At 34.2% G+C, this 22,887-nt stretch overlaps 4 protein-coding genes and 1 non-coding gene across 7 annotated transcripts; 3 read left to right on the forward strand and 2 right to left on the reverse strand.

The window, feature by feature from the left end:
• Positions 1 to 675: 675 nt before the first annotated feature.
• On the reverse strand, positions 676 to 2,288 carry LOC18044180 (taxadien-5-alpha-ol O-acetyltransferase). The gene has a single exon (XM_006435712.2). It carries the CDS (start codon positions 2,068 to 2,070, stop codon positions 700 to 702), a length of 1,371 nt encoding a protein of 456 aa, XP_006435775.1. The 5' UTR covers positions 2,071 to 2,288; the 3' UTR covers positions 676 to 699.
• Positions 2,289 to 12,586: 10,298 nt separating this feature from the next.
• Positions 12,587 to 13,753, forward strand: LOC112099245 (pentatricopeptide repeat-containing protein At3g56030, mitochondrial-like). The gene has a single exon (XM_024186454.1). The coding sequence runs from the start codon at positions 12,719 to 12,721 to the stop codon at positions 13,691 to 13,693; it is 975 nt and encodes a 324-aa protein (XP_024042222.1). The 5' UTR covers positions 12,587 to 12,718; the 3' UTR covers positions 13,694 to 13,753.
• A 620-nt stretch (positions 13,754 to 14,373) lies between these two features.
• On the forward strand, positions 14,374 to 17,120 carry LOC18044181 (trihelix transcription factor ASIL2). Of its 3 annotated transcripts, none has more exons than XM_024186695.1 (2): positions 14,374 to 15,316; positions 16,849 to 17,120. In XM_024186695.1, the coding sequence occupies exons 1-2, from the start codon at positions 14,575 to 14,577 to the stop codon at positions 16,863 to 16,865; spliced, it is 759 nt and encodes a 252-aa protein (XP_024042463.1). In that variant the 5' UTR covers positions 14,374 to 14,574; the 3' UTR covers positions 16,866 to 17,120. The 3 variants fall into 3 exon arrangements, with proteins under 3 accessions (XP_024042463.1, XP_024042462.1, XP_024042461.1); XM_024186694.1 differs by lacking the exon at positions 16,849 to 17,120 and adding an exon at positions 16,466 to 16,802; XM_024186693.1 differs by lacking the exon at positions 16,849 to 17,120 and adding an exon at positions 15,599 to 16,443.
• A 788-nt stretch (positions 17,121 to 17,908) lies between these two features.
• On the reverse strand, positions 17,909 to 18,746 carry LOC18044182 (LOB domain-containing protein 21). The gene has a single exon (XM_006435714.2). It carries the CDS (start codon positions 18,681 to 18,683, stop codon positions 18,132 to 18,134), a length of 552 nt encoding a protein of 183 aa, XP_006435777.1. The 5' UTR covers positions 18,684 to 18,746; the 3' UTR covers positions 17,909 to 18,131.
• An 8-nt stretch (positions 18,747 to 18,754) lies between these two features.
• TRNAI-AAU lies at positions 18,755 to 18,828 on the forward strand. Its single transcript has one exon. It is a non-coding gene; the product is annotated as a tRNA-Ile (tRNA).
• The last annotated feature ends 4,059 nt before the right edge of the window (positions 18,829 to 22,887 follow it).

Raw genomic sequence — 22,887 nt, forward strand, 5'->3', positions numbered from 1 at the left:
AATCTGTCAACATCTACATATGAAAATTATTTCAATAAACAAATAAAATTTTTACTCCATAGAGAATATTGTAATGATCGATAATAGTTCAAGTTATTTTTAGGTTTTAAACATGGGGTCATTGTAAGTAATCATACTCCATGTATAATTGTTATTTTTCTGAAGTACCCGGAGAATATATAGATAATAATCAAAATCAATCTTTAAAATTTTTTATCTTTATTTTTTAAAGAACTTTTTATCATGTTAATATGTTGTCCACGATTCACCGAAATGAAAAATTTTCCAATTGAAAAATGAAGACGCGACAAGTCAATATCGAGAAAACCTTTGCCATGAAATTAAATTATACAATGACAAAAGGAATGGCCAGCAAAGGCAGAATTTCCATTAAAATACCTTAAGTGTTAGGGTAAGATAACAGTCACTTCGTTGGATTCCCGCTGCCTTAAAACAAAAGGGGCTCATAATTTAAAGGATCAAAATTGTGACCGTGAGCCCGGCGACCACAAAATTCCTCAAAAAGGAGATTAAAAAAAATATATATCTTTTTATGCTCCCAAGGGAAAAAAAAAAAAGAGGAAGACAGAACTCAATTCAATTATCTATTGGATCAGGATCAAAGTGATCAGTCAATCACAGAAATTCCATCACTTGTTAAAAAAGTGAAAAGTCAAACTGAGTTTACAAGTCAACGTATTACATTGTGGGGTCATCATGCGGTGTGGTCCTCACCAGCTTAAGCGCGAGATGCTCGTACTTGTCAACTGCACTTGTGGGAACCGCCACCATCACCTTAACAGCGTCCGTCTGATTGAAAACCGGCAGAAACAGGCAATACCTGTCGCAGCAAATGGGACCCACTTGAGTCGGCCTCCCCATCCCAAAGTCAACTCTCTCTAACCCTAGCCTTGACCACTGCGACACTATCAACACCCCGACTGAGTCGGGACACGCTCTCGTTTGACTCACTGAGTCTATCACCGACTTCACATACTCACTATCAACTCTCTCTTTCGCCTTTTTAACCAACATTGCTGCATGCCCTAAGCCCTTCTCTGTCAAATCTTTAACCCTCGTTTGAGCACAGCCTAATACAAATGCATTGCCATAATAGCCACTGGGTAGACTCGGCTTGACACGGTTACGTACATTGATGCTAAATAGAAGCTTCAAGATTTGATTCGACGGAAGATTCAACGACCTAGCCCAGCTTCTCCACACATGAGCTGAAAGAACTTCAAATGACGTGTAAGCCAGCTCACTGGGTCGACTCGTGGACAGAGCCAGCTTCCGCAGCTCGTTTAAGCGTCGTTTATCGAACGTTATTGAAGTGGGAACAAGCCTTTCGTTGGAAAAACGAGAAACAAAACCACAAAGATCAGCCACTCTGTTGAATTCCAGGTGACTCACTGAGCTGGCACGTGTATGTGCATGCTGTTGACGTGATGAGGAGGAGTTCATTAGGTGGCGATCCCAAACGGGTTTCGGTAGAGAATGGCCACCACCCAGTTCGTTATGACGGCTCGTAGATAACTCAGTAAACAAGTTGAGGAACTCGGCGCTACCGATACCATCGCAAACACAATGGTTAAAGCCAATACCGAGCGCTGCGGCTCCATCTCTAAGCCACGTCAGCTGAACGACAAGAAGTGGGGCCCCTTTGAGAACATCCGCCACGTATAACGACAGCAGTTTCCTCCACTGAGTAACATACCTGGGAGCCCTCTCAAAATCGTTGATCGTACTTTCACGGTCGACGGCTTCGATGAACACAGCGCCTTGGCCTAGACACACGACTTCCAATAAGCCCGACCCGTCTTGTTTAGCTCTGACCCGACCCGCGAGGGGATAGTAAGGAACCAAGGCTTTGGCGAGTGCGGACTTGACACGAGCCACGGTGACAAGTGGGTCCAAGCCAGGGCGAGGTCTGTAGACCAAGAGATACTCAATAGTGAAACGCAAGAAAAGCTGAGAATCAAGAGCTGAGAGAGACAAAACTGTAGATGGGGTTGTCTCAGAAGGATATATAACTGTAGCTTCTTTGCCATGCAGTGAGCTTGCTGCCATGTTTGTGTTGTGTGTTTCTCTTTGGCTTGTTTTGTTTTGAATTATTATTGTTCTCTTGATATGTGGGGTTTTTATCACGACAAGAGAGAGCAGAGCACTCACAAAATTACAAGTTTAATTGGTGGTGTTTTTTATTTATTTATATAAACGCATGCCATGTGTGATGTGTTATGTGTTTCTTTCTCTTTTCTTCTCTGTCTAACTGTTAAAGATTTGGTGCCAAGATTCTCAGGGCATCGCTTTATGGAAAAACTTAATATGAAAACAAATGTTAACAGCTTGGCTTTGCTTTCTGTCTGTTCGCGTACTTGGTGTTGGTGATATACATATTGATGTAATGATATCGATAGCAAAAATAACTTTTTTTTAATGTGAGTCTCTTTTAAGAAATAAGTTAAAAGATAAAAAAAAATATATAATTTTAATATATTATGAGATAAAATATATTTGTATTTTATTAAAATATACGTTTTAATTTTTTTAAATTTATTTCTTGTTTTAATAATTTAATTTTTTTTAATTAGAGAATGACTATCTTTCTCTCTTTAATTACATATGTGGGATTTTTTTTTTAAAATTTTCATGGCTTTTATTTGGCTTTTTTAATTAATTAAAAAACAAAAATTAGAAGGACTATAGTTCATACATCCGGTAATTATTTTGGTTTTCCGGCATGTATATTTATATTCTATAATTATCTTGATGCATAATATTTTCCATCTTTCTTTTTCTTCTATTATGAACAATCATGCCATTCTAGCACTATTTGAGATATATGTTCATATGATTTATACACATAATTACATATCACCTAATTAATTTATTATATATTATGGACAGTGCACAAAAACCGAGAGAATGAGACTTTTCAACTGAGAATAGGAGCATATTATATTGTAATCACAATTTCTTTTTGAATAATTTCTAATTTTATGCTTGTTTAGTTCATGGACGAGGATGCTGATATCTGTCTATATATAATACGTATCCCACATGAAATGAAAGGATTTGATATAATATCATTCAGTCACACAATGAGCATATATGTACAAAGACCTAGTTGTTTTGTGAGGATCAAGATGACGAGAAACTTTGAGGTGGGGACTGATACATTTTGAGGATTTAACTTTGATTTTTCTTGGGACATTTGTGGACCCAAAAATATTTCAAAGATTTGGAACGATATTTTAGGAAGATGCACAGCTTTGATATGAGATAACGATATACATACACCATATGAAAATTAAAGAAATGAAATGTCTACAAATTGGTGATAAATTTTATTGGATCCCTATTATATTTTAAATGTGATGAACGAAGCCTATCTCGATTCTAAGGTTCAATATTTTCAGAAAATATCTCTATATGGGTACTTTGCCCAGGGAGTTTTTATTGCCCCCACCCTAAAAAGAAGCCAAGTGCTGAGGAATTAATCAAAAATGAAAAATGTGATTAAATTTGCAACCAAGACCCATGAAGTGATGCCGAGGAACAGTTGTATCTGTCGGATCATGGACCCATTTTTTCAAGGTGCGATAGCTATGTCAGCTTAAAGCATCTGTATTTTATATAAACGATCAAACTTTTGGAAATTCGGTGTGCCAACCAACCATTGGGTTCTTAGAGATAGACTATATGAATTTTATTTTTCTTAATATATAATGTCTTATCCATCAGATTGATAGAATATATATGCTTTCATATATGGTACCTGGATGACTAACAATAGTTATTCAGCTATAAATAATTGTATGAGCAACTTTGCACAACTGAGTTTCAGTTTGCGAAAGAATTGGATGAGAAAATAAAATAATTAATGGAAATATTATGTGGATCTTGCAATATTTGCATCCAAAAAATCTCTTCGTACTATATAAGCAGCCAACATAATTATTCCTCTAGCAAAATATACAGATCCAAAGCTAAAGAAAATAGGAATTTCCAATTGTAACAGATTATTTCTCTTCAATTATTGAGAAAATAACAATTAATTGCTCCAACCCCAGAAGCAAAATCAATTACGCAGTTTAAGAGAGATTCTAAAAGATCTATTAGAATATGCATGCCATGGGACATGTCTTGTTATCGATTTCCTTGAGCTTTTCACCTTTCTCTTTGATTTTCTCAGTTTGGTTGTTTCCAATAAGTAGAGCACATTATGTCCTCTCTTAACTTTGATGCTGATTTTGTCGAGACTGAGTAAAAGAAAAAAATTGAGGCAGCTCAATAGGTTAGGAGGATACTCCTAGTCCTAGAAAGATATATATATAGAAGGTATAGGCATATAGCTAGTATTTAATTTTGCATTATTGACTCAATTATATTGGCTTTGGAGAACGTATTGTCTGAGAGATTTGTGACAGAGAGGGAAGAAAGTGGGATCCTAGTTTATTTTAATTGTGACATAGGTATTGAATTTGTCCCACGATCGGTGCAAAGATTTAAGAACAATGAGGGCCCTTAAATTTTTGCCTTTATTCCTCCTGTAGATATGGACTATATCATAGAAATTTTTAGCAGATTATACGACTTCAAGTCAACTGATTATGCCTGCAATTGAATATTATGCAGAATCTGAATTTTTTCTGGAATGGGGCTTTGCATCTGCATTTATTTATTAACAATTATTTACGCAATTTCCTATGCAGATTTTCTCTATGTAATACATTTACTGCCTGCTGGGGGGCCTGCTCATTAATTTTGCATGCCGAATTTGTGCCGAAACGTCAATTCAGCAATTTTGTTCGGCCAGTACTATTTTACGTTCATCGTAACGTACGCCACACACAGCAACAGGTACATTACAATTAAAGTAACGTATGGGGCTCCATTCATGTTCACATTGTGTGCCTGTCCAGTGTCCATAGTCTAGGTCCAAGCTTAGCCTTGGGAAACTGTCGATTTGAAAGAGACTGGAGGATAATTGCCTGCGACGTTTGTCACTTTCTTGCTTGATTATTCGACCTAATCAAGTCGAGAGTTGAACTTATTCCTATCTAGAAGTGAAAGTTTTTGCACCTCAAAATGGACTTTTAGATCGGTGAGGCCATGCTAAGATAAGTTGCAATAAAGGAGAAGAATTTCTGCCTGGTCGGTGCCGATAGCGTACGTCAAGGCATGTGAGGCTAGAGGAGTAGAATTTCTGTAGTTTTTTTTTTTTTTAACCCTCCTAGTTTCTTTTTCTTAGAGTTGGTTTCAATTATAAAAATTAGACTGGTTGATCATTTTATGGAGCAAATTGGGTTTCAAATGGAATTATATCTAAATAGATCACGGACGGAATTTTTTAAATATTAATATGTCACAACTAAAAATATATTAAAATTAACTTAAATCAATTTTATTATAATATCTAATCTAAATTCTTATTTTATAGTTTCAAGATATTTTTATTCTCCCTAACATCGAAGTCACAAATTTGATTATCATGTGCTAAGAACTGTCTTTTTAAAAAATAAAATAAAATAAAACAATTACTGAAAAGAAGCAGCAGCAGCATCACGTAATATACTTTTTAGTTTGCTGCTGCCCCAGCCCCAGGCTCGGTGTCGTAAACGTAGATGGGAATCTACAGGACATCGTAGGCATGAATTTGCATTTGCTTTATGCATGAAAGTGACCGTGAAATAACAAGAGATTCTCCTGTCAAATCCTTCACGCCCTATCACCGCCCTATCTCTTAAACTCACTCGTCTCCCTTTGCAGACACTTTGGATAGGGAAGAGAATTTCATTAAAATCGATGGATAAAAAAGACAAGTCAAATTCACTACGGGGACCAAACGTGATGGATCTCTAAAAGTTTTTTAATCTAAAGCTAAGCTAAGCTAAGCTAAAGCTTAATCTTTCTTTTTTATTCCTCAACTCCTAAGTCTTATCTCCACTGCCTCCTTTTTCTCCAGCTCGGTGGTGATTACGAACCCATCTCGTCTTTTCTCAAAAGCAAATCTCGTATATATAATTAAATCACCATGGATTAGACAAGATGAAGTTAAACGATTATCTTAGTTTCTTTTAATTGAAATGGGGCTTTGTTGTCGAATATTAGATCTGTTCGGCTTGCTTACCAGCGAAGGTAGGCCACTGGTTCCGGAACTTTTTTGTTTTAACATATTCCATGAGAACCAAAACCTTAAAAAAAAAAAAAAAAAAAAAAAAAGGTAGAATTTTATTTTGAGGTCAGTATTGGTCACTCTCTTCATAATATTAATCACGTGACTAGCGTTACGTTTCTTCTGCTTGGAGAATTCAGTAAAAAGATTTCCTCCCTACGAATGTGAGTATAGTATATAAATCCCTATAAATAATTTATTTTTGTTGACGCATATTTCTAATCAAATTAGAGAATTAATTTATGCGGGGTGATATAATAAAAAGACACAGAAAATTAACGTGGTTCGACCTTTGACCTACGTCTACGGGTACAGAAAGATAAATATTTTATTAAGATCGCACTTACAACTAGACTCCCTCTCTTTTTGTTCTTTTTTTTTTTTATTCCTTACACTATGAGAGACCTCTGCTTTTATAGCCTTCTATAGATAAAGTCATTTTCTAACTTGAACTCTATCTAACTCTCCTATACCTTCTAGAATTTTAATTACAAAATATTTCTGCTTTTCATAAGTTGTATTCGTGTCAAACTCTATTTAATTTGCTTCTGGGCCAAATAATGTCCTTATATTATCCTTCAACGATAGCACATCTATTTGGGCTTGGCTTTCCTTGTGCGGTCCATAATCTAACACTGGGTCAAGGGCTATCTGGATCCATGATTTTTGCCATCCTTCGCTGCTGCTCCCCATTCCTAGGAAGCCTAATTCCTGCTCCCCATACATGGGGAGCATGGCTCTACTCCCCCATTCCTGAGGAATATGGTTCTGCTGCTCCCCATTCTTGGGGAGCATGACTTCTGGGGCTTATGGTTGAGGGTAGAATTCTTGCCCCTTGAGGGTAGAATTCCTGCTCCACATTTTTAGGGGAAGATATTTTGTTGGGACCCATTTTTGGGAAATAATTCATACTCCCCAATTCTTGGAGAAGTATAATTTCTAAGGTTCATTCCTGGGTAGAATCCTTGCTCCCCATTCTTGGGAGAGCATACTTTTTGGGGCTTCATTCTTAAGGTAGAATCCATGCTCACAATTCTTGGGGGAGCATACTTTATGGGGCCCCATTCGTAGAAGTAGAATCTCTACTCCCCGTTCTTAGGAGAATATATTTTCTGGGTCCCGTTCCTGAGAGTATATCATTTCTCCCTATTCTTGAGGAGTGTAATTTCTGGAGGCAATTATTGACTATTTTATATTTTCTACAACAATTTTAATGACATGTTTAATTTGAAAAAATAAAAGATAAAGAGAGAATATAAAAGAAGAATGATTAAAATACACATATATATATATATATAAAGATAAAAAAATAAATTTCATATTAAACCAAACAAATGAAATCCATTCTCCTTTACTCTCATTTTTTCAATTAAAGATGAACTTAAGGCGTGCATCACATATCTTTTCATGCGTACAAACCAGAATTCAACAATAATTCAACTCTTTCCATGTAATAAATAAAGGAGTTTATTGTAAATCTAAACATGTGGACTGCATTATTACAGTATCTTCGAGTTTGCTAAGTTATGTATAAAGTATGTTTGATTCCTTGGCCAGAAAATTAGGTTTATGGGAATATGTGACCCTTAAAGTTGTATAATTTTGGTTGCTGCGTAAATCTTAACGACATGGTCCCTGCAGGGACCCCCCTCCTGGCTGGGCAACCATTTTTATTGATTTATTTTACATTATAAATTAGATCATTTAATAAATAAAGATCCTTTAATAAATAATTAACTGATGGCGTCTAATGATTTTTTTTTTTTATAATTGAGTCCTAAATATGGGGTTTTAATTGTCGGATATTAATTCTGATTTAGACTAATTGGCTTCTGGTAAAGGTAGGCCTCTGCTCCTGGATTTCCGTAACAACTTGGATTCCTTCAATCTCAGAATTAAAATCTGAAAAAAAGAGTAGGAAAAATCCTTTTTAACTTATCTGACCTCTCTTGATAATTTTAATTCTGATTTTTTTTCAAATCTTGGGTAAAGAAAAATTTTGAGTTAAAGAAAAATCCGTAACACGTGGTTATTGCCAACGTTATATTCTACTGCAATTGCAATAGTAACTTAATCCCTTGGATGCATAAGTTTGAAACTCAAAGCTTTTTTGATAGGAGTTTATTTGACTTTTGGTTTTGGGGTAGAATAGATTTTTCTTCTGTATTAAAGTAAGAGTAGTTGTTCGGACTGTGCCATACTATTATTATAAAAGAGAGTTTTAATTAATATCTGATTATAAAAATATCAGTAGAGTTCTAATTATAATATATTAGTATATTAAAAAAATAATAACCTAATCGTGTTACAAGGCTATCTTAAACTCAATTGTATAAGGAAACTTCTTAGAGTTTTCGATAATTAATTTCCACTAATATTGCTAGCTAGACATCACAAACTTTAATTCAAAATTTTAATCTCAAATCTTGGGTAAAATTTTCACCATAAAGAAAATTTTTAGGGTAAAATTTGGGACGTTAGAATTTCAGATAGGCATCACCTGATACTAATAACGAATTCATTTCAGCTGTGTAATATGTCTAATTTTACTATTAACCAGGGATGATTATTTTTAAAAGCGTTTTGTATATATTTTACAAAATCATTTCACTTATTATTACTTAATTTTGTAAGAAAACAGCCTCATAACTCTTCATGTAAAAGCGCATAGTAACAAGCATTGAACCGAACACGATGAAGCAAATAAACAAAACGCTGCTTCCGATTTTCCAAAGACACTTTTGTTGTTAAGACTTAAGAGTACAGGCAGAATTCATCAACTTCAGACGAACATGAAAGCAATACAGGATTTCCAGTTGCTGCATATTTTGCAAGTGTAGGCCTTTTGACATCCCTCAGAACTCCTTTTAAAATTCCCTTTTAATTAAAATGACCTAAATACAATTTAATTCATTTCTTATATTTTAAACATAATTTCAATTAAACACTTAAATAAATTATTCTTTTAATAAAAATTTTACCCCCATCCCCATTTCATCACTGATATTTATATTTTAATTTTAATAAAAATAATTTTTTGAGAAAATTATAATCGCTAATTAGAATTATGGAAGTACAAATTTATTATTATACTCATCTTTTTACTAAACTCGACCCGATGACATAAATGAATGGGCCTTTGAGCCTGAGGACCCACATCTAATAACATGTCCTAATCTAAACAGAATTAAACAATACAAGTCATGATTCTCGCCAAACTCAAATCTTACAAGATAAAAGATAAGTCTTTCTTACTTAATCATACTTTTGATTAGATATCTTATATTAAGAGGTCATTAGTCCAAAACAATATATGAGAAATAGGTATATTGCAGGACGATTATACTATCCTCCAAGCCTTTCTCTTACTCTCTCTTCTCTCTCTCTCTTATTATTTATTTTTTATCGTGTTACTTTCGATCTCTGACTTAAGCATCAAAGAGTATACGTCAGTAACACCCTTGGCGACCATTGATGGGTTATTGTTTTGTAAGATTCTGATCACTGAGATCTTCATTCTCAACAATGGCTATGAAGCTCTCTTACAGTTTGTTCACAGAGTAAAACAATTTTTTTCTAACTCTTATTGTCGATCTATATTTTGGTATCAACATATACAATAATAAGAAAATAATTTAAGATTTTAGGTTTATATATATTATATAAATAAAAATTTTAAAAATAAACATCTTATAGATAAAAAATAATTAATGAAAAATAATTAATTTAATACATAGATTTATAGTTTATAACTTGAAAAAAAAAGAATATTTTAAGAAATAAAATTTGAAAGGGGAGTATAATGATTTTTGAAGATTGTTAAAAGGTCCACTGATTTTGCAATGTAGAATATAGAGCCCATCAGCCCAGTTACGAACTTTGGTGGGCCTAATCCAAGGCAGACAATTTTTCTTCTTTTTCTGAAAAGCTTTTTTTTTTTAAAAAAAAAAAACATTTAATTGATGATAAAATTCGGGATCCTGAATTTTATACTTTCAGTGTCAAAGTAAATACACTCGCACTGTAATGATAAAAATCGATTTTATAAAGAAAAATAACACCTACACTCCCATGTTTTAAGAAAATAGTCACAAATACTCTCAAGTTTTCAACGAGAGATACTATTATACTAAGACCTTTTTTTAATCATAAGACCTTTTAACTCTGTAAATCCTCAAAAAAATAACTCCAAAATTTTATATAAATGAAAATATGCCATTAAAATAAATGTAATAATATATAGACATTTCAAAATAATTTTAATATTTAAAAATATTTTAATATTTTTCAATATGGTAGACCTATTTTATTATATTAAAGTATTTTTAAATAGTAGATAAAAACATAATATTAAAACAAATAAATTAAAATTATTTTGAATATTATGTAAAAATTACTTTTAATATAATTAATAACGAAGATTTTTTAATTGTAAAATCTATTTAACCCAAAGATTTATTTAAAATCTTTATAATATTACAAGTATATTATTAAAATAAATATAATAATTTAAAATTTGAATATTATTTTAAATGCCAACAATAATTGAATATTATTAGACTAAAGATAGATTATATTGTTTATATTAAATTTGTGTTAATTAAAATTCTTTAAAGTTAATTTTTTTTATTACTATAGTCAAATGATATTATGAGTAAAAAGGGGTCTTAGTGTCATTTTTTTTTTTACTTTAAGATCTTTGTGACCATTTTCCCAAACCTTGAGAATGTAGATGTCTTTTTTTCATTTTGGAATAAAAAGGGTAACGGTCCAAGTCCCCAATAATTAGGGATGGCAAAAATCCCCACGGGGACGGGTACCCTCAGGGATTTTCCCCATTTGGGGAGGATATGAGGATAATTTCATACTCAATTTCTTATTCGGGGAGGGGACGGAGAAATTTTTTTACCCATTTCTTATTCGGGGAGGGGACGGGGATGATGTGGAATCCCCATCCCCTACCCATTTCCCCATTTTAATTTTTAATTTAATTTTAATTTTTAAAAATTACTAATAAATAAATAATAAAATTTAAATTATAAAATTATAAATATTGGTAAAAATAAAAAATATCAAAATATTTATATTATTAAATTTTTAGGCCTAATTAACTAATTAAAGTCCTAAATTTTTATTTAGGACATTAAAAAGATCGAGTAGATTCTATTAGCCAAACATTTTTTTAATTTTAATATTCTTTAAATATTTTAAACTTAAATCTATTTATTATTTATTTTTAGATGTTATAATTGTCCACAGTGAATCACAATTTTAATATCTAATCTAATCTAATATTTGTTTTTAATTTGCTCCGATTTAACTATTGTGTTGTAAAGGGAATAGTCCACATTTATAAAGTGTCCACGCCGCCATTGAAAAAGTTAATTTTGAATCTAAATTCGATTTTATTTGTAACAATTTTGTATTAAACTATTAATTTGTTCATGATAGTTTGTAAAAGAAGTTTGTATTCCTTGCATGTTGCGTTACTTACTAATTTAATGTATGTGACTTTTGTAATAGATATTAATGCAAGATATATTTCGAACTTTACTTTTATTTGAATTTTTTATTTTAATATGATTAACTCAAAATTGAAAAAAAATGTATTAGTTATTCGGGGATCGGGGACCCTCAGGGATCCCCTGTTATTATTCGGGGAGGGGATGGGGATTCTCTCAAGTAATTCTGACGGGGACGGGGAGGGGACGGGGACATACGCAAAATATCGGGGATGGGTACGGAGAGATCGGTCCCCTCCCCTCCCCTCCCCATTGCCATCCCTACCAATAATAGAAGTCCTTTTACTGACTTCATAATAATAATAATAAATTAGTAAATTGATAACAATATTAGGTGATTTAGTAAAATAGTTATTGAACCTCTTTATACTTAAAAATTGTCACATAACTTTTTTTGGATAATTATATTATTAATTTATAATGATCTATCCGTATTTCATTAAGACATAATTATTTAAAGAAAATTTTATGTAATCATTTTTTTTTTAAAAAGTGTCGCAATCATTTCACTAAAGCATAGAGTGTCGTTGTTTTCCTAATAAATTGCATATTTTAACCTATAATTTTTTATATTGATTTGGTTGTTATGATTTGAATAATTTTACATATTATTATACTTGAGCTCTTAAAGTGTACTTTTATGGTATAGTTGGCTCCTAGATGCTTAATTATAGTTTAGTCTTCTCCGGTAAATAATTTCTCGATAGCCCATGCAATGGATCAATATAATACTACAAAACTCCACAAAAAAAAAAATCAATATTGTAAGGATATTTCTTGCAGTTAAAAATAAAATAATTTTTATCATCTACTTGCAACAGCCTCAGTCCTTTGGGGAGGTTTTTAAAAATTACCCTAAAGAATTTATATGATACAAATGAACCAACTATGTCATTATTCTAGAAAACGTGAAAGATAGGGACCCAGTTGTTATTATCTCACTTCCAGTAAACAGCTCGACGTGATAAACCCTAAGCCCAATCGTCTCTCAAAATCTTGTTAAACCCTAAGCGTAATGTCACTTCTCAGAAAACTTCCGACCAAATTTCTTATCCCCCAATCTGTCCTCGTCACTCGTTCATTCACCAAATCAGGTGCTTTCCCGGACGAGCCCACCAGCGCGTATTACGACGATCTCGTCAACGCCGCAGGGCATGAACGAGACCTCGAAACTGTGCGATACCTCCTCAACAAGCGCGCGAGAGACTGCTGCTTCAACACCGCCAACACCTTCAACTTCATCACCAACACGGAGAACTCTTTATCGGTCCTCAGCGATCTTTGCAGAACCCTGGCTCGTCTCGACAAGGGCTTTCCTCGGAAAAGCGCGTACGATACACTCATTGCGCGTCTGTGTAAGTTAAAAAAGATCGATGAGGCGTTGCGCGTGGTGGATATCATGGCGGAGGGAGGGTTTGGTTTAAGCGCGATTACTTTTCACCCGATATTGAGCGTGTTGACGAGGGGGAAAAGGATGGAGGAAGCGTGGGGTTTGATGGAGGTGATGACAGAAATTAGAGTTTCGCCTGATCTAACGGCGTATAATTATCTGTTGACTGCGTACTGTTTTAAGGGGAATCTAACGGCTACGAGCGGTGTTCTTAAGAAAATGGAGGAAGAGAAATTGGGTGCTGATGCGCGTACGTACGACGCTCTCGTGCTCGGCGCGTGTAGAGCCGGGAGAGTGGAAGAAGCCTTTGTGTTGCTGAGGAGGATGGTGGATGATGGACAGTCGGTGTTGTATTCTACATATGCGCACGTTATGGGTGCGTTATTACGGTTGGGCTATTATGCGCAGGCGGTGAAGTTCGTGATGGTTTGTGGAGGGAGGGATATAAAATTGGATACAGAGCTTTTTGGGTCATTAGGCAGTAAGCTCATTGGGTTGGAGAGGTTTAATGAGGCCAATTTTATTTTGAAAGAAATGAATAAAAGGGATTTGAAAATGGGCTTTAAATTGAGGGATTATTATGAAATCAATGTTAAGTGAGGACCGTAGCTCTCTGGCAGCTATTGGTCCATTGGAGAATTGATAGTCTTAGTGATGAGTAACAACCATATTTGTAAAATGATTTATTTATTTATTTATTTTTTTAATATGTACTATCATTTATTTTTTTAATTTCAAATGCGATAATTGCTTTTGTCTCTCTATTAACTGAAAAAATATTGTAGAAATTTAAAATAGTATAAAAATATCTTGTAAGCATCATTAAAAATTAAAAATATGCATAAAACAATATAGGACTCAACTAAAATTAAGGTGATTCGAGTACGAGTAAGCCTCTAATCAGGGATTTGTGATTGCATTAGAGTTTTTTTTTTTTATATTTTTTATATTTTAGCTCATTCCTAACTTCAGTACAAGTAAAGATAGTTACAGCTCTTTAATTATAAAATTATGTATTTGAGTGCTTTATATATTCTATCAATTTTGTCAACATCCTATTTTTATGTTAAAGTATCATTAATTATCCATAAAATTTAGAAGACAAGTAGTCCATTTATTTTTTTCTTTAGGATTTTGATATAAATTTTACCAAAATATAAAAAATATTTTTTTCTTTTTAAAAACCGGAATAATTTAATTTCTCGCGGTAAATTTTGTTTGGCGGTAAATTTATATTGACAGTTGACAGCCCAAGCCAACGAAACAAGATAATCCAAACGCACACCCTTAAATTCCAAACTATCCAACCCCGTTACGGTTGCTGACGTCACCGGCGGTCACAATGCACGGCCATCTCTTCTTCTACTTCCACTTTCACTGCCCACTTGATGCCTCCTTCTTCACTCCCCCAATTCGTCTCTGTCCCACTCCAACACCTTAACCTACATCCCACGGCGTAAGTTAGCAACGCAGCGAGAGAAATGGAACTCCGTGGGTCCCACAACGTCCGTGGCACTCACGCGGCAACCACTGGCGGAGGGCGCGAAGACTGCTGGTCGGAAGGCGCGACTGGAACGCTAATCGAGGCGTGGGGAGACCGCTACGTTAGACTTAACAGAGGGCATCTCCGTCAAAAGGATTGGAAAGAAGTGGCGGAGTCCGTCAACTCCCGTGAAAACGGCGTCAAGCCTAAGAAAACGGACATCCAGTGCAAGAACCGGATCGACACGTTGAAGAAGAAGTACAAGATCGAGAAAGCCAAACCGCCTCCGTCAAAATGGCCATTTTATTACCGTCTCGATTCGCTCATCGGAAACGACGCCGTTTCTAGTAAAAAGCCAGCGAATATCACTCTGCGAGTTAAATCCAAACCCAGGACGAGTTTTGTTGGAAGATCAGTATCCACGGAGAATGACAATTTGTCATCAGACGGTGAGGCCGATGATGATGGCGACGATGATGAAATCGTGGTGAAAAAGGTGCATCGGATGGAGGACGTAGATTTATCTGATGGAGCGGCGTGTAGGGAATTGGCGAGGGCAATATTGAAATTTGGGGAGATTTATGAGAGAATTGAGAGCGCAAAACAAAAGCAGATGATGGAATTGGAGAAGGAGAGATTGGAGTTCATAAAAGATGTGGAGTGTGAAAGAATGAATATGTTTATGGGAGCTCAGTTGGAGATCCAAAAATCAAAGCGAAAACAGCGCCCTGCTAGCTCAGGTGATTGTTTTTTTTTTTAAAATGATTTTGACTTTTGAGTCACCCCCTTAAAAGTTAATCATTATAAATTTGTTGGGTCTGTCTGGGGTTAGTTGCTTTGATAAATCAACTTGAAGTTGTTGAATTTGAGTTAATTATTATGCTTTTTGTTGGTTTTGCATGACCGCTGTTAGTATGAAGGCTTAGGAAATGTGTATGGATTCAGAATCTGAGTTCTGAGTTTTGTGGTTGAATCTGTTGATGTGTTTGATTTATATGAGTTCGTTCTTGTTTCATGAGTAGATGTGCTCAGCTTAGAAGCTTTGCATGACCGCTAAACTGGAAACGGAGAAGCAGAAGTTTAGAAAATATTTTTACTTTACTGAAAGTTGATGGCTTCCTAGATTTGTCCAAGAACTCAGGGAAAAGAGCAGTGAAACTGACACTATTTATAATTTAGGCTCAACAGTGTTCCTCAATTCAATTCTGGTTGATTTTAAGCTGAGCTCAGCTTCATAGATTAGATGATCGAACAGGTTTAAAAAAAGGCCTGTTTTAGCTTATTGTGGTGAATCAGTTGATATTGGGTTGGGATTCTCCTCTGGAGTTCTGGTTTTTGTTTGCAGAAGCTCCTGAAGCCACAAAATGCTTGTGTCAGGATTGCAATCTTTTCATGTTCATTATGAATTTTCTTATCTACTGTGCAGAAGGTACTAAAGAGCTCTGGAAAGATATCGTTTGTCATTTGCTTACTGAATTTTAATCCTGTATTTGTTTGTCCTGAAACTGTGATGTTCTTAAATAAGTCAGATTGCTCTGAGCCTCCAATATGAAAGCACATCCTTTTGTCAATTGCAGAGACTGTTTGAAATTTTTTGCTTGATTCCAGTAGATGGAAGCATAGAGTTACAAAATACCACCAACTCTCTCTCTCTGTCTCTCTCACACACACACACTCTCCCATGCAGACTCTGAAAAAGTCGTTGGTGAATCAACTTCTAGATATTGTGTTCTCCTGTTACTGGTTACACTGTGATTTGTTTATTATTTGATCTGCAGCTACTGCTTAGCCCCTGTGATAGTTTACCTACCATGTTATGTTGTCTAAAAGTTGAGATTATAATTCACGATGGTCTGCTGAGCATTCTGTGAACCTTTGTACTTCAACAGGGAAGAAAAGTCAAAGTTGAAATTACATGAACACTACATTTCAGTTGAGAATTGCCACTTGATGATCCATTCCTGCCAAATTCCACTTTGGATTCCTTAATCTAACAATCGGTAGATTCAAATTTGAAGCTTTTGAAGACGATAAGCTTGCATTGTATCCATGTGTATAATGTGTTTGTAGATGAATGGCTGTTTCAGTACAGGTTTCTGTTAATTTGTATTTCGTAATCTATGAGGCGGTTGTTGTATTATTATTATTCTCTTACATTTATATATTTCCCAGTTTTTCTTCTTTAAATGATCTGTGTGATTGATTGTCAGTCTCAAGCTCACTTGCTGATGTTTTTATCTACCCCTTTTCATGTGTGTGTGTGTGTGTGTAGCCATGAGATCCAATTGATGTTGAGAAATTCAAAATACAACCATCAGCTTGTAGAGAATCGATATCTCGACGGCAATCATCTGTATACACCACAAGTATAGGCAACTCGAATGCTGCATTTGTAGTTAATCAACTCACTAGGTGAACAGATGACGATTGAGCTTTTGCCATTCGGTCTTTTGCCTGTAGCCAAAAAGTCTCAGCGTCTGTAGTGTTCGTCTGTCTTCCGTACTTCTCACTATTAGACTGACCCAAAAAAGTTCCTGGGTGAGTCTGTGGACTGTATATGAACATTACATGACTTTCGAATCTCAAGAAAAATTTGGAGTCTGATAATTCTAGTGTATATACACATATTTGATGATTAACCAATTGTTATGGTGATAATAATATGGGTTAATTTTGGATTATCTCTCATAAAATGATAAGTTTTCAAATATCACTAAATTATTATAAATTTCAACTTATTCTAATTTTCGTTAAAAAGATTAAAAAAAAAAATTTCATCACCGCATTCTTATTTTTTCCTTATTTTTTGAATAAAAAATATGTGAGTTACAATAATTTTAAGGGTATTTTAAAAATTATCATTCTATCGAGATAATCTAAAATTAAAATTAATAATAATGAGAAACGAATTTGAAATACATGAACAGGAGGGATTGTTGCTCTATCCGAGTCTTTATGCCTCGACAGTAATTGTTGCTTTCAACTTTTTCACAGTAAACAGATATCAACAACTTGATGTACTACCTATACTTATGACTCCTCAGCCATTTGGGGCAGATGATGATTCATTTCATTCAAAACCAATCTCTTTTTATTTGACTTTATTCCCGTCTTATTCTCTCTTTCATATTCCCCCACAATTTATTTCCAAAACCTGTCGTTTCACCGATTGAAAGAACAAATTACAATGATGGAACAACTCAACAGAAGGGACACACACACACACACACACACACACACACACACACACACGCACAAAACACACACGCATCATGATTCATGTTTCAAGGAATTTGGCAAAGATTTTTGTACAACAGCATGTGACTGCTGGTTGGGTTACAGTAGAGAGTACTCAAAAATCAAACGCTTTCAGTCTTAGTACCATGTATGGTATTTGTGTTGTTGCCTAAAGTAAGTAAACAGTGCAATAGTTCATCATTTGGTTTCATTTCCCCTGCAAAAGCACATTGATTCTGCACACAGTTATTCATAAAATTCAATATTTTCCCACATAAGTCTAACTAAATTCTAGATTGGAAACAGAAACACAGATAATTACATATATGGGACTTGGCTAAAATCATACATGTCCCCAACTCGATTCAATTCCAATGAATTCTGGCTAAAACTGTCGAAAAAATCACCACAAGCAGCGAGATCACTGAAAGCTGGCGACCCGCCGACGCAAAGATCGTTCAATACGGCACAAGAGCTAGCAGCAGGAGTAGTATAGCGAGCAAGCCTTGCTCTTGCAACGGCCAAATCCTGCTGAAGCTCAATCATCTTTCTTTGCAGCAAAGCTATGGCACCAATGCACCCATAAACGGGGTCTCTAAGCCGAGCCTCAGCTTCATACGCAAGCGAGTTCACGGTGTCCTCGCGTTGCTCTTCAGGAACTTCCGTCAGGATCTTGCTCACATTGCTTGCTCCAAACACCTTGTGTACTTTGGCGAATTTCTTCGGCTCATCGGACCGAAAATAAGGTGCAAAAATACAGGTGGGAATGCATTTTCTTTTCAGTAACTTGCAGGCTGCACAAGATGAGCTTGACCGAGGTTCGTGTCCCCTCATGGCTTTATAACACATCCACTTCTTCATATCTTCCATTTAAATAGGCTGGGCTGGCCAGTAAGCACAAGGTTTACTGTACATAGTCCCTAAATTAGGAGCAATAAATTGGCCTATTAGCTCAGTTGGTTAGAGCGTCGTGCTAATAACGCGAAGGTCGCAGGTTCGAGACCTGCATGGGCCATGACTTTTCGCTTTTGGAATTTTCTTTTTTGGTGCCTGCTGAATGGACTTTGCATAATAAAATGTGAAGAAATTATTGTTCTTTTCTTTTTCATTTTCATAACAAATTTCATCACAAAAAGTAACCATTCCCAAAGAAAGTTGGCTTTTTACGACAGAAAGAGAGATACCGGAGAGAGTGAAAGATCAACTAAAAAGATTCTACAAATTTACAGAAATGACCAAATATTTTCTTTATTTTCTTTATAAAAAAAACACACACACACACACAAATCTAAATTTTTCCTTATTTTTGTAGCCAAAGAAGAGCATTTTAGATAACAATGTTCTTGAATATGATCTCATGCTACTTGCGTTTGCCTATTGTGGTATGTAGTTGACATGCTGGCAGTTGATACTGAGCCACAGTCTTATATTGGTGCTTGCCCCCATTGCCTGTTGATGAAAAGATATACAAGATATACCTATTTTCTGGCAAGATAACTATGCATGGACGTTAGGTGGTTTTAGCTTTCTTTAGTCAAGACAATGAAGGCTTATCAAGGACGAAGACACACGTCGGTGTCGAAATTAATTGATGGAATATGATCCTCTCCTAATATAAATTTTACGAAATTTTTAAAATTTTTTACAATATATCTTTTAACGATAGTATAAGACACATTGTGATTTTTTTACAAATCACTAGGACATCAAGAAATACAACGAATCAAACTATTTGAATGTAGTTTTTACGCATTATTTAAGTGATTGTTATTTGTTGATGTCCTAGTGATTTGTTCCCACAGTTTTCGTGTAAATTTATTTAATTAAGCATTTAAATTGAAATCTTAGAAAAAGATATAGTGATAATCGGTCTGCACTAATAGTCAAATCCCGATAAAATAATATATGGCTAAATAAATTTAGAAAACAAAATTGTGATTTTTTTTTTTTTTAAACTTTGATTATCTTGTTTTACCCATATAAGCTATAAAGATAGAAAATTGTCGCTTCCGGACAATTTGTGGTAGGGAGGGAGAAGGGGCCAAAGTTGAAAATGATGCAATGCTTCTCCAAAAAGCCACTTGTGCATTTAATGCCTGTCGTTTTCTGAAAACAAACAACACCCAAAAAGGCCAAGGTCATAACTGCGTCACACGTGCCGTCACGGATGCATTCAACAAATGAAAATAAGAACTTGCCCACCACATCAACGGACCGTGTGCTACACCCTCCGAATCGAGCAAGTGGTGGTGAGGCCTACGGGTTTTGATGCAGAAGAGAATATGGGCCGGGCCCAAGTAGTATGATTAGTAAGCGATAGGGTTCCACTTTGGATGATGATTTTAATTTTTCTTTTTATTTATTTTAATTTTTTGAGTGATAAGACATAATTGATAATTCTTGTTTTTATTTATTTTTAAATAAATAAAATAAAATAATATAAAAAATAAACAAAACACACTTGATAATTGACGAAGAGTTAGGGACTAGAGTGTGCGGTGAGTGGCTTGACTTTGGCTCTCCATTATATGTTGCACTTTGGACAAAGCTACGTGCACGTTTGGACATTCGACTTGTTGGGGCCACATTAAGATAAAAGAGAGTGTGAGGGGGGTCGGCTACTCGAGTGGGCCTAATAATGGGCCTCGCATTTGCCACATCAAATAATAAGATTTGTGGCACTCGGACGCTGGTTTTGAACAATGTACGACAATTAATGAAGAGGAGAGGGGACGGACGGAAACTCCAGTCTTGACACTTGCTGATTTGAAAGAAAGGGCATGGCAATGTCATTGGATCCATTTGGTTTAACAAATTATTAAGAATTATTTTTTTGTGAAACCATTAAAGAGATTTGAACCCCTTCCCGGAAGATCGGAAAAGAAAAATGAAAATAAATAAACTTATTTTCGAGTCTTATCAGAGAAAATCAAATCTCAATATTTTAAGATGCATGTACACATATATGTCCAATATAAAAAAAAAAATTGATATTTGACAAGTTGATTTAGTTGTTTAAAAGCATGATTTTCACCATTAAAAATGCAAGTAGGGGACACATTTGAGTGTCACATTACATATAAGAAGACTTATTGAAACTTGCTTTGGGGGGACAGAAATTGAAATTCCTTTCAAAATGCTTTTATTGCGGTACAAAAAAAAAATAAATTAATTTCAAAGTGCTTTACTTTTGTTAATAAAAAAAAATATCAAGTGTAGATAGACGTCATAAGCAAAAGCACGTAACCAAAAAGAAAAAAGGGCCCTCACACATGTTCGTACCGTCATGTCAATTAAATGAGCAACAAAATTGTGTCCCTCGCCATAATTTTTCCACCTTGTTCTAGTGGCCATATGAATTGATGGTTCATCCATTGACGCATCCTTTTCGATTTTATTTTACATACCAACCTTATCAACTACCCCGTCATGTGAAAATCTTGAGTGCAATCGACATATTACATCATTTGCACTTCATTGGGCTCCCTTTTTTTTTTCTCTTTCTTTCTTTTTTTGTTTATTGATATATTACAATCTTTTTATTGTCTTCTTAATAATTTTATTATGGCACGATTTAAAATTTAACTCCTACTTAATTTTATTGTGAGGAGAATTGAGTTCCAATCATTATTGGGACTCAAACCCACCTTGAGTAGATGGGTTACTAATGAACTACGAACTCGGCTCCATTTCTTTTGGCTTTTGCCAACACAATTTATTATTTCTTAAAGTATGATAATTTTTTTTAAAGTCTTTATATAACTCTATAGTCTTATTCATATCATAATTTAATAATTTTTTTTAAAATTATAAATATAATTATTATGATATTTTATTAAATTAAATATGACTCTATTGTTACTTTTTTTGTTTGACATTTAAATATAGTTGGATTTAATATTTAATTTTACATATCGCATCTAGAAATTTCAAGGTTGAAGTTTGGAATTGAATTAAATTCTTTTTGTTAATTTAATATATATTTAATGGATTAATTCATTTTAAATTGATTAGATTGATAAAATACGATAAATTTTTAATTTATTAAAATGTATGTTCATTGAATTGTGTGTGTGTATACTGTTAATTTATCGATAAAATAATACATTTTTAAATTAATAAATTTTGCATGATCTTGACATTATTAATTTATAAATACGATAAAAGAATATCTTTTATTTGACAGTTAGTGGCGATTATAAAACATATATTGATTTTTTTTTTTTACAATTTTCAGATTTTAGCACCTATACCTAAACTATTGTGACATTTTGACCACCGAAATTAACAAGCCTCCAAATTTTTCTTTATACTTTTCAAATTATTGGTTTTCCTTAAAAAAAAAAAATTGAAAATTGTTACCATCTAAAGCTGTCTACTACAATATCGAGAATATGCAATCTGACTTGGAAGTGGAATGAAAAAAAAATAGAGAAATAGGATCAATAATCTTAGGAGCGTACCGTGAGGAGAAATTTTAGAATACATTTGAGGTATCATGTCAACCATACAATAAGTAAATAATGTTATAACATGTGCGTATTTATTTTTAAAAGTCATCATGCAAGTAGTGGTTGTATTAAATTCAACTACACATATCATTCATGCATCAATTGATTGTAATAAATATGAGGTATTCTACAAATTTTTCTACGGTCAGATATGGAAGTGTGTTGCATACTATTAACAGCTATAACTTGTAAGGTGAAAATACAGGAAAAAAAATTATTAATAAAAAAAAAAAAGAAGACTATGATAAGAACTTTTCTTCATGTGATACGTTACTTGTATCATGGCAGTTCAGGCATCTGGGCCCTTGGTGGGTCGGGTAAACTTTAGCAGCCACACGTGAAATTTTTCGGCATAAGTTAAGGAGCCCCAACCCTGAAAAAATTAACCACATCAATTATTCAGCCGATTGATTTGGTCTTGTCATTTACCTCCCCACCCCCAAAAAAATAAAGGGGGGGGGGGGGGGGGGGGGGGGGGGGGGGGGGGGGGAAACCTTTTTTTTTTTTAAATTTTATTAAAAAAAAAAAACAATTTTTTGGTTTTTTTTTTTTTTTTTAAAAAA

This window comes from Citrus clementina, unplaced genomic scaffold (genome assembly GCF_000493195.1).
Source record: "Citrus clementina cultivar Clemenules unplaced genomic scaffold, Citrus_clementina_v1.0 scaffold_4, whole genome shotgun sequence".
Taxonomy (NCBI): Eukaryota; Viridiplantae; Streptophyta; class Magnoliopsida; order Sapindales; family Rutaceae; genus Citrus; species Citrus x clementina.

Bases quoted from the DNA above. Each gene is read 5' to 3' on its own strand.
- LOC18044181 (XM_024186693.1), top strand. From the start codon at position 14,575: ATGGAACTCCGTGGGTCCCACAACGTCCGTGGCACTCACGCGGCAACC. The intron at 15,317-15,598 runs GTGATTGTTTTT...TTTCATGAGTAG, and splicing joins ACAGCGCCCTGCTAGCTCAG to ATGTGCTCAGCTTAGAAGCT.
- LOC112099245 (XM_024186454.1), top strand. From the start codon at position 12,719: ATGTCACTTCTCAGAAAACTTCCGACCAAATTTCTTATCCCCCAATCT.
- LOC18044182 (XM_006435714.2), bottom strand. From the start codon at position 18,683: ATGGAAGATATGAAGAAGTGGATGTGTTATAAAGCCATGAGGGGACAC.
- LOC18044180 (XM_006435712.2), bottom strand. From the start codon at position 2,070: ATGGCAGCAAGCTCACTGCATGGCAAAGAAGCTACAGTTATATATCCT.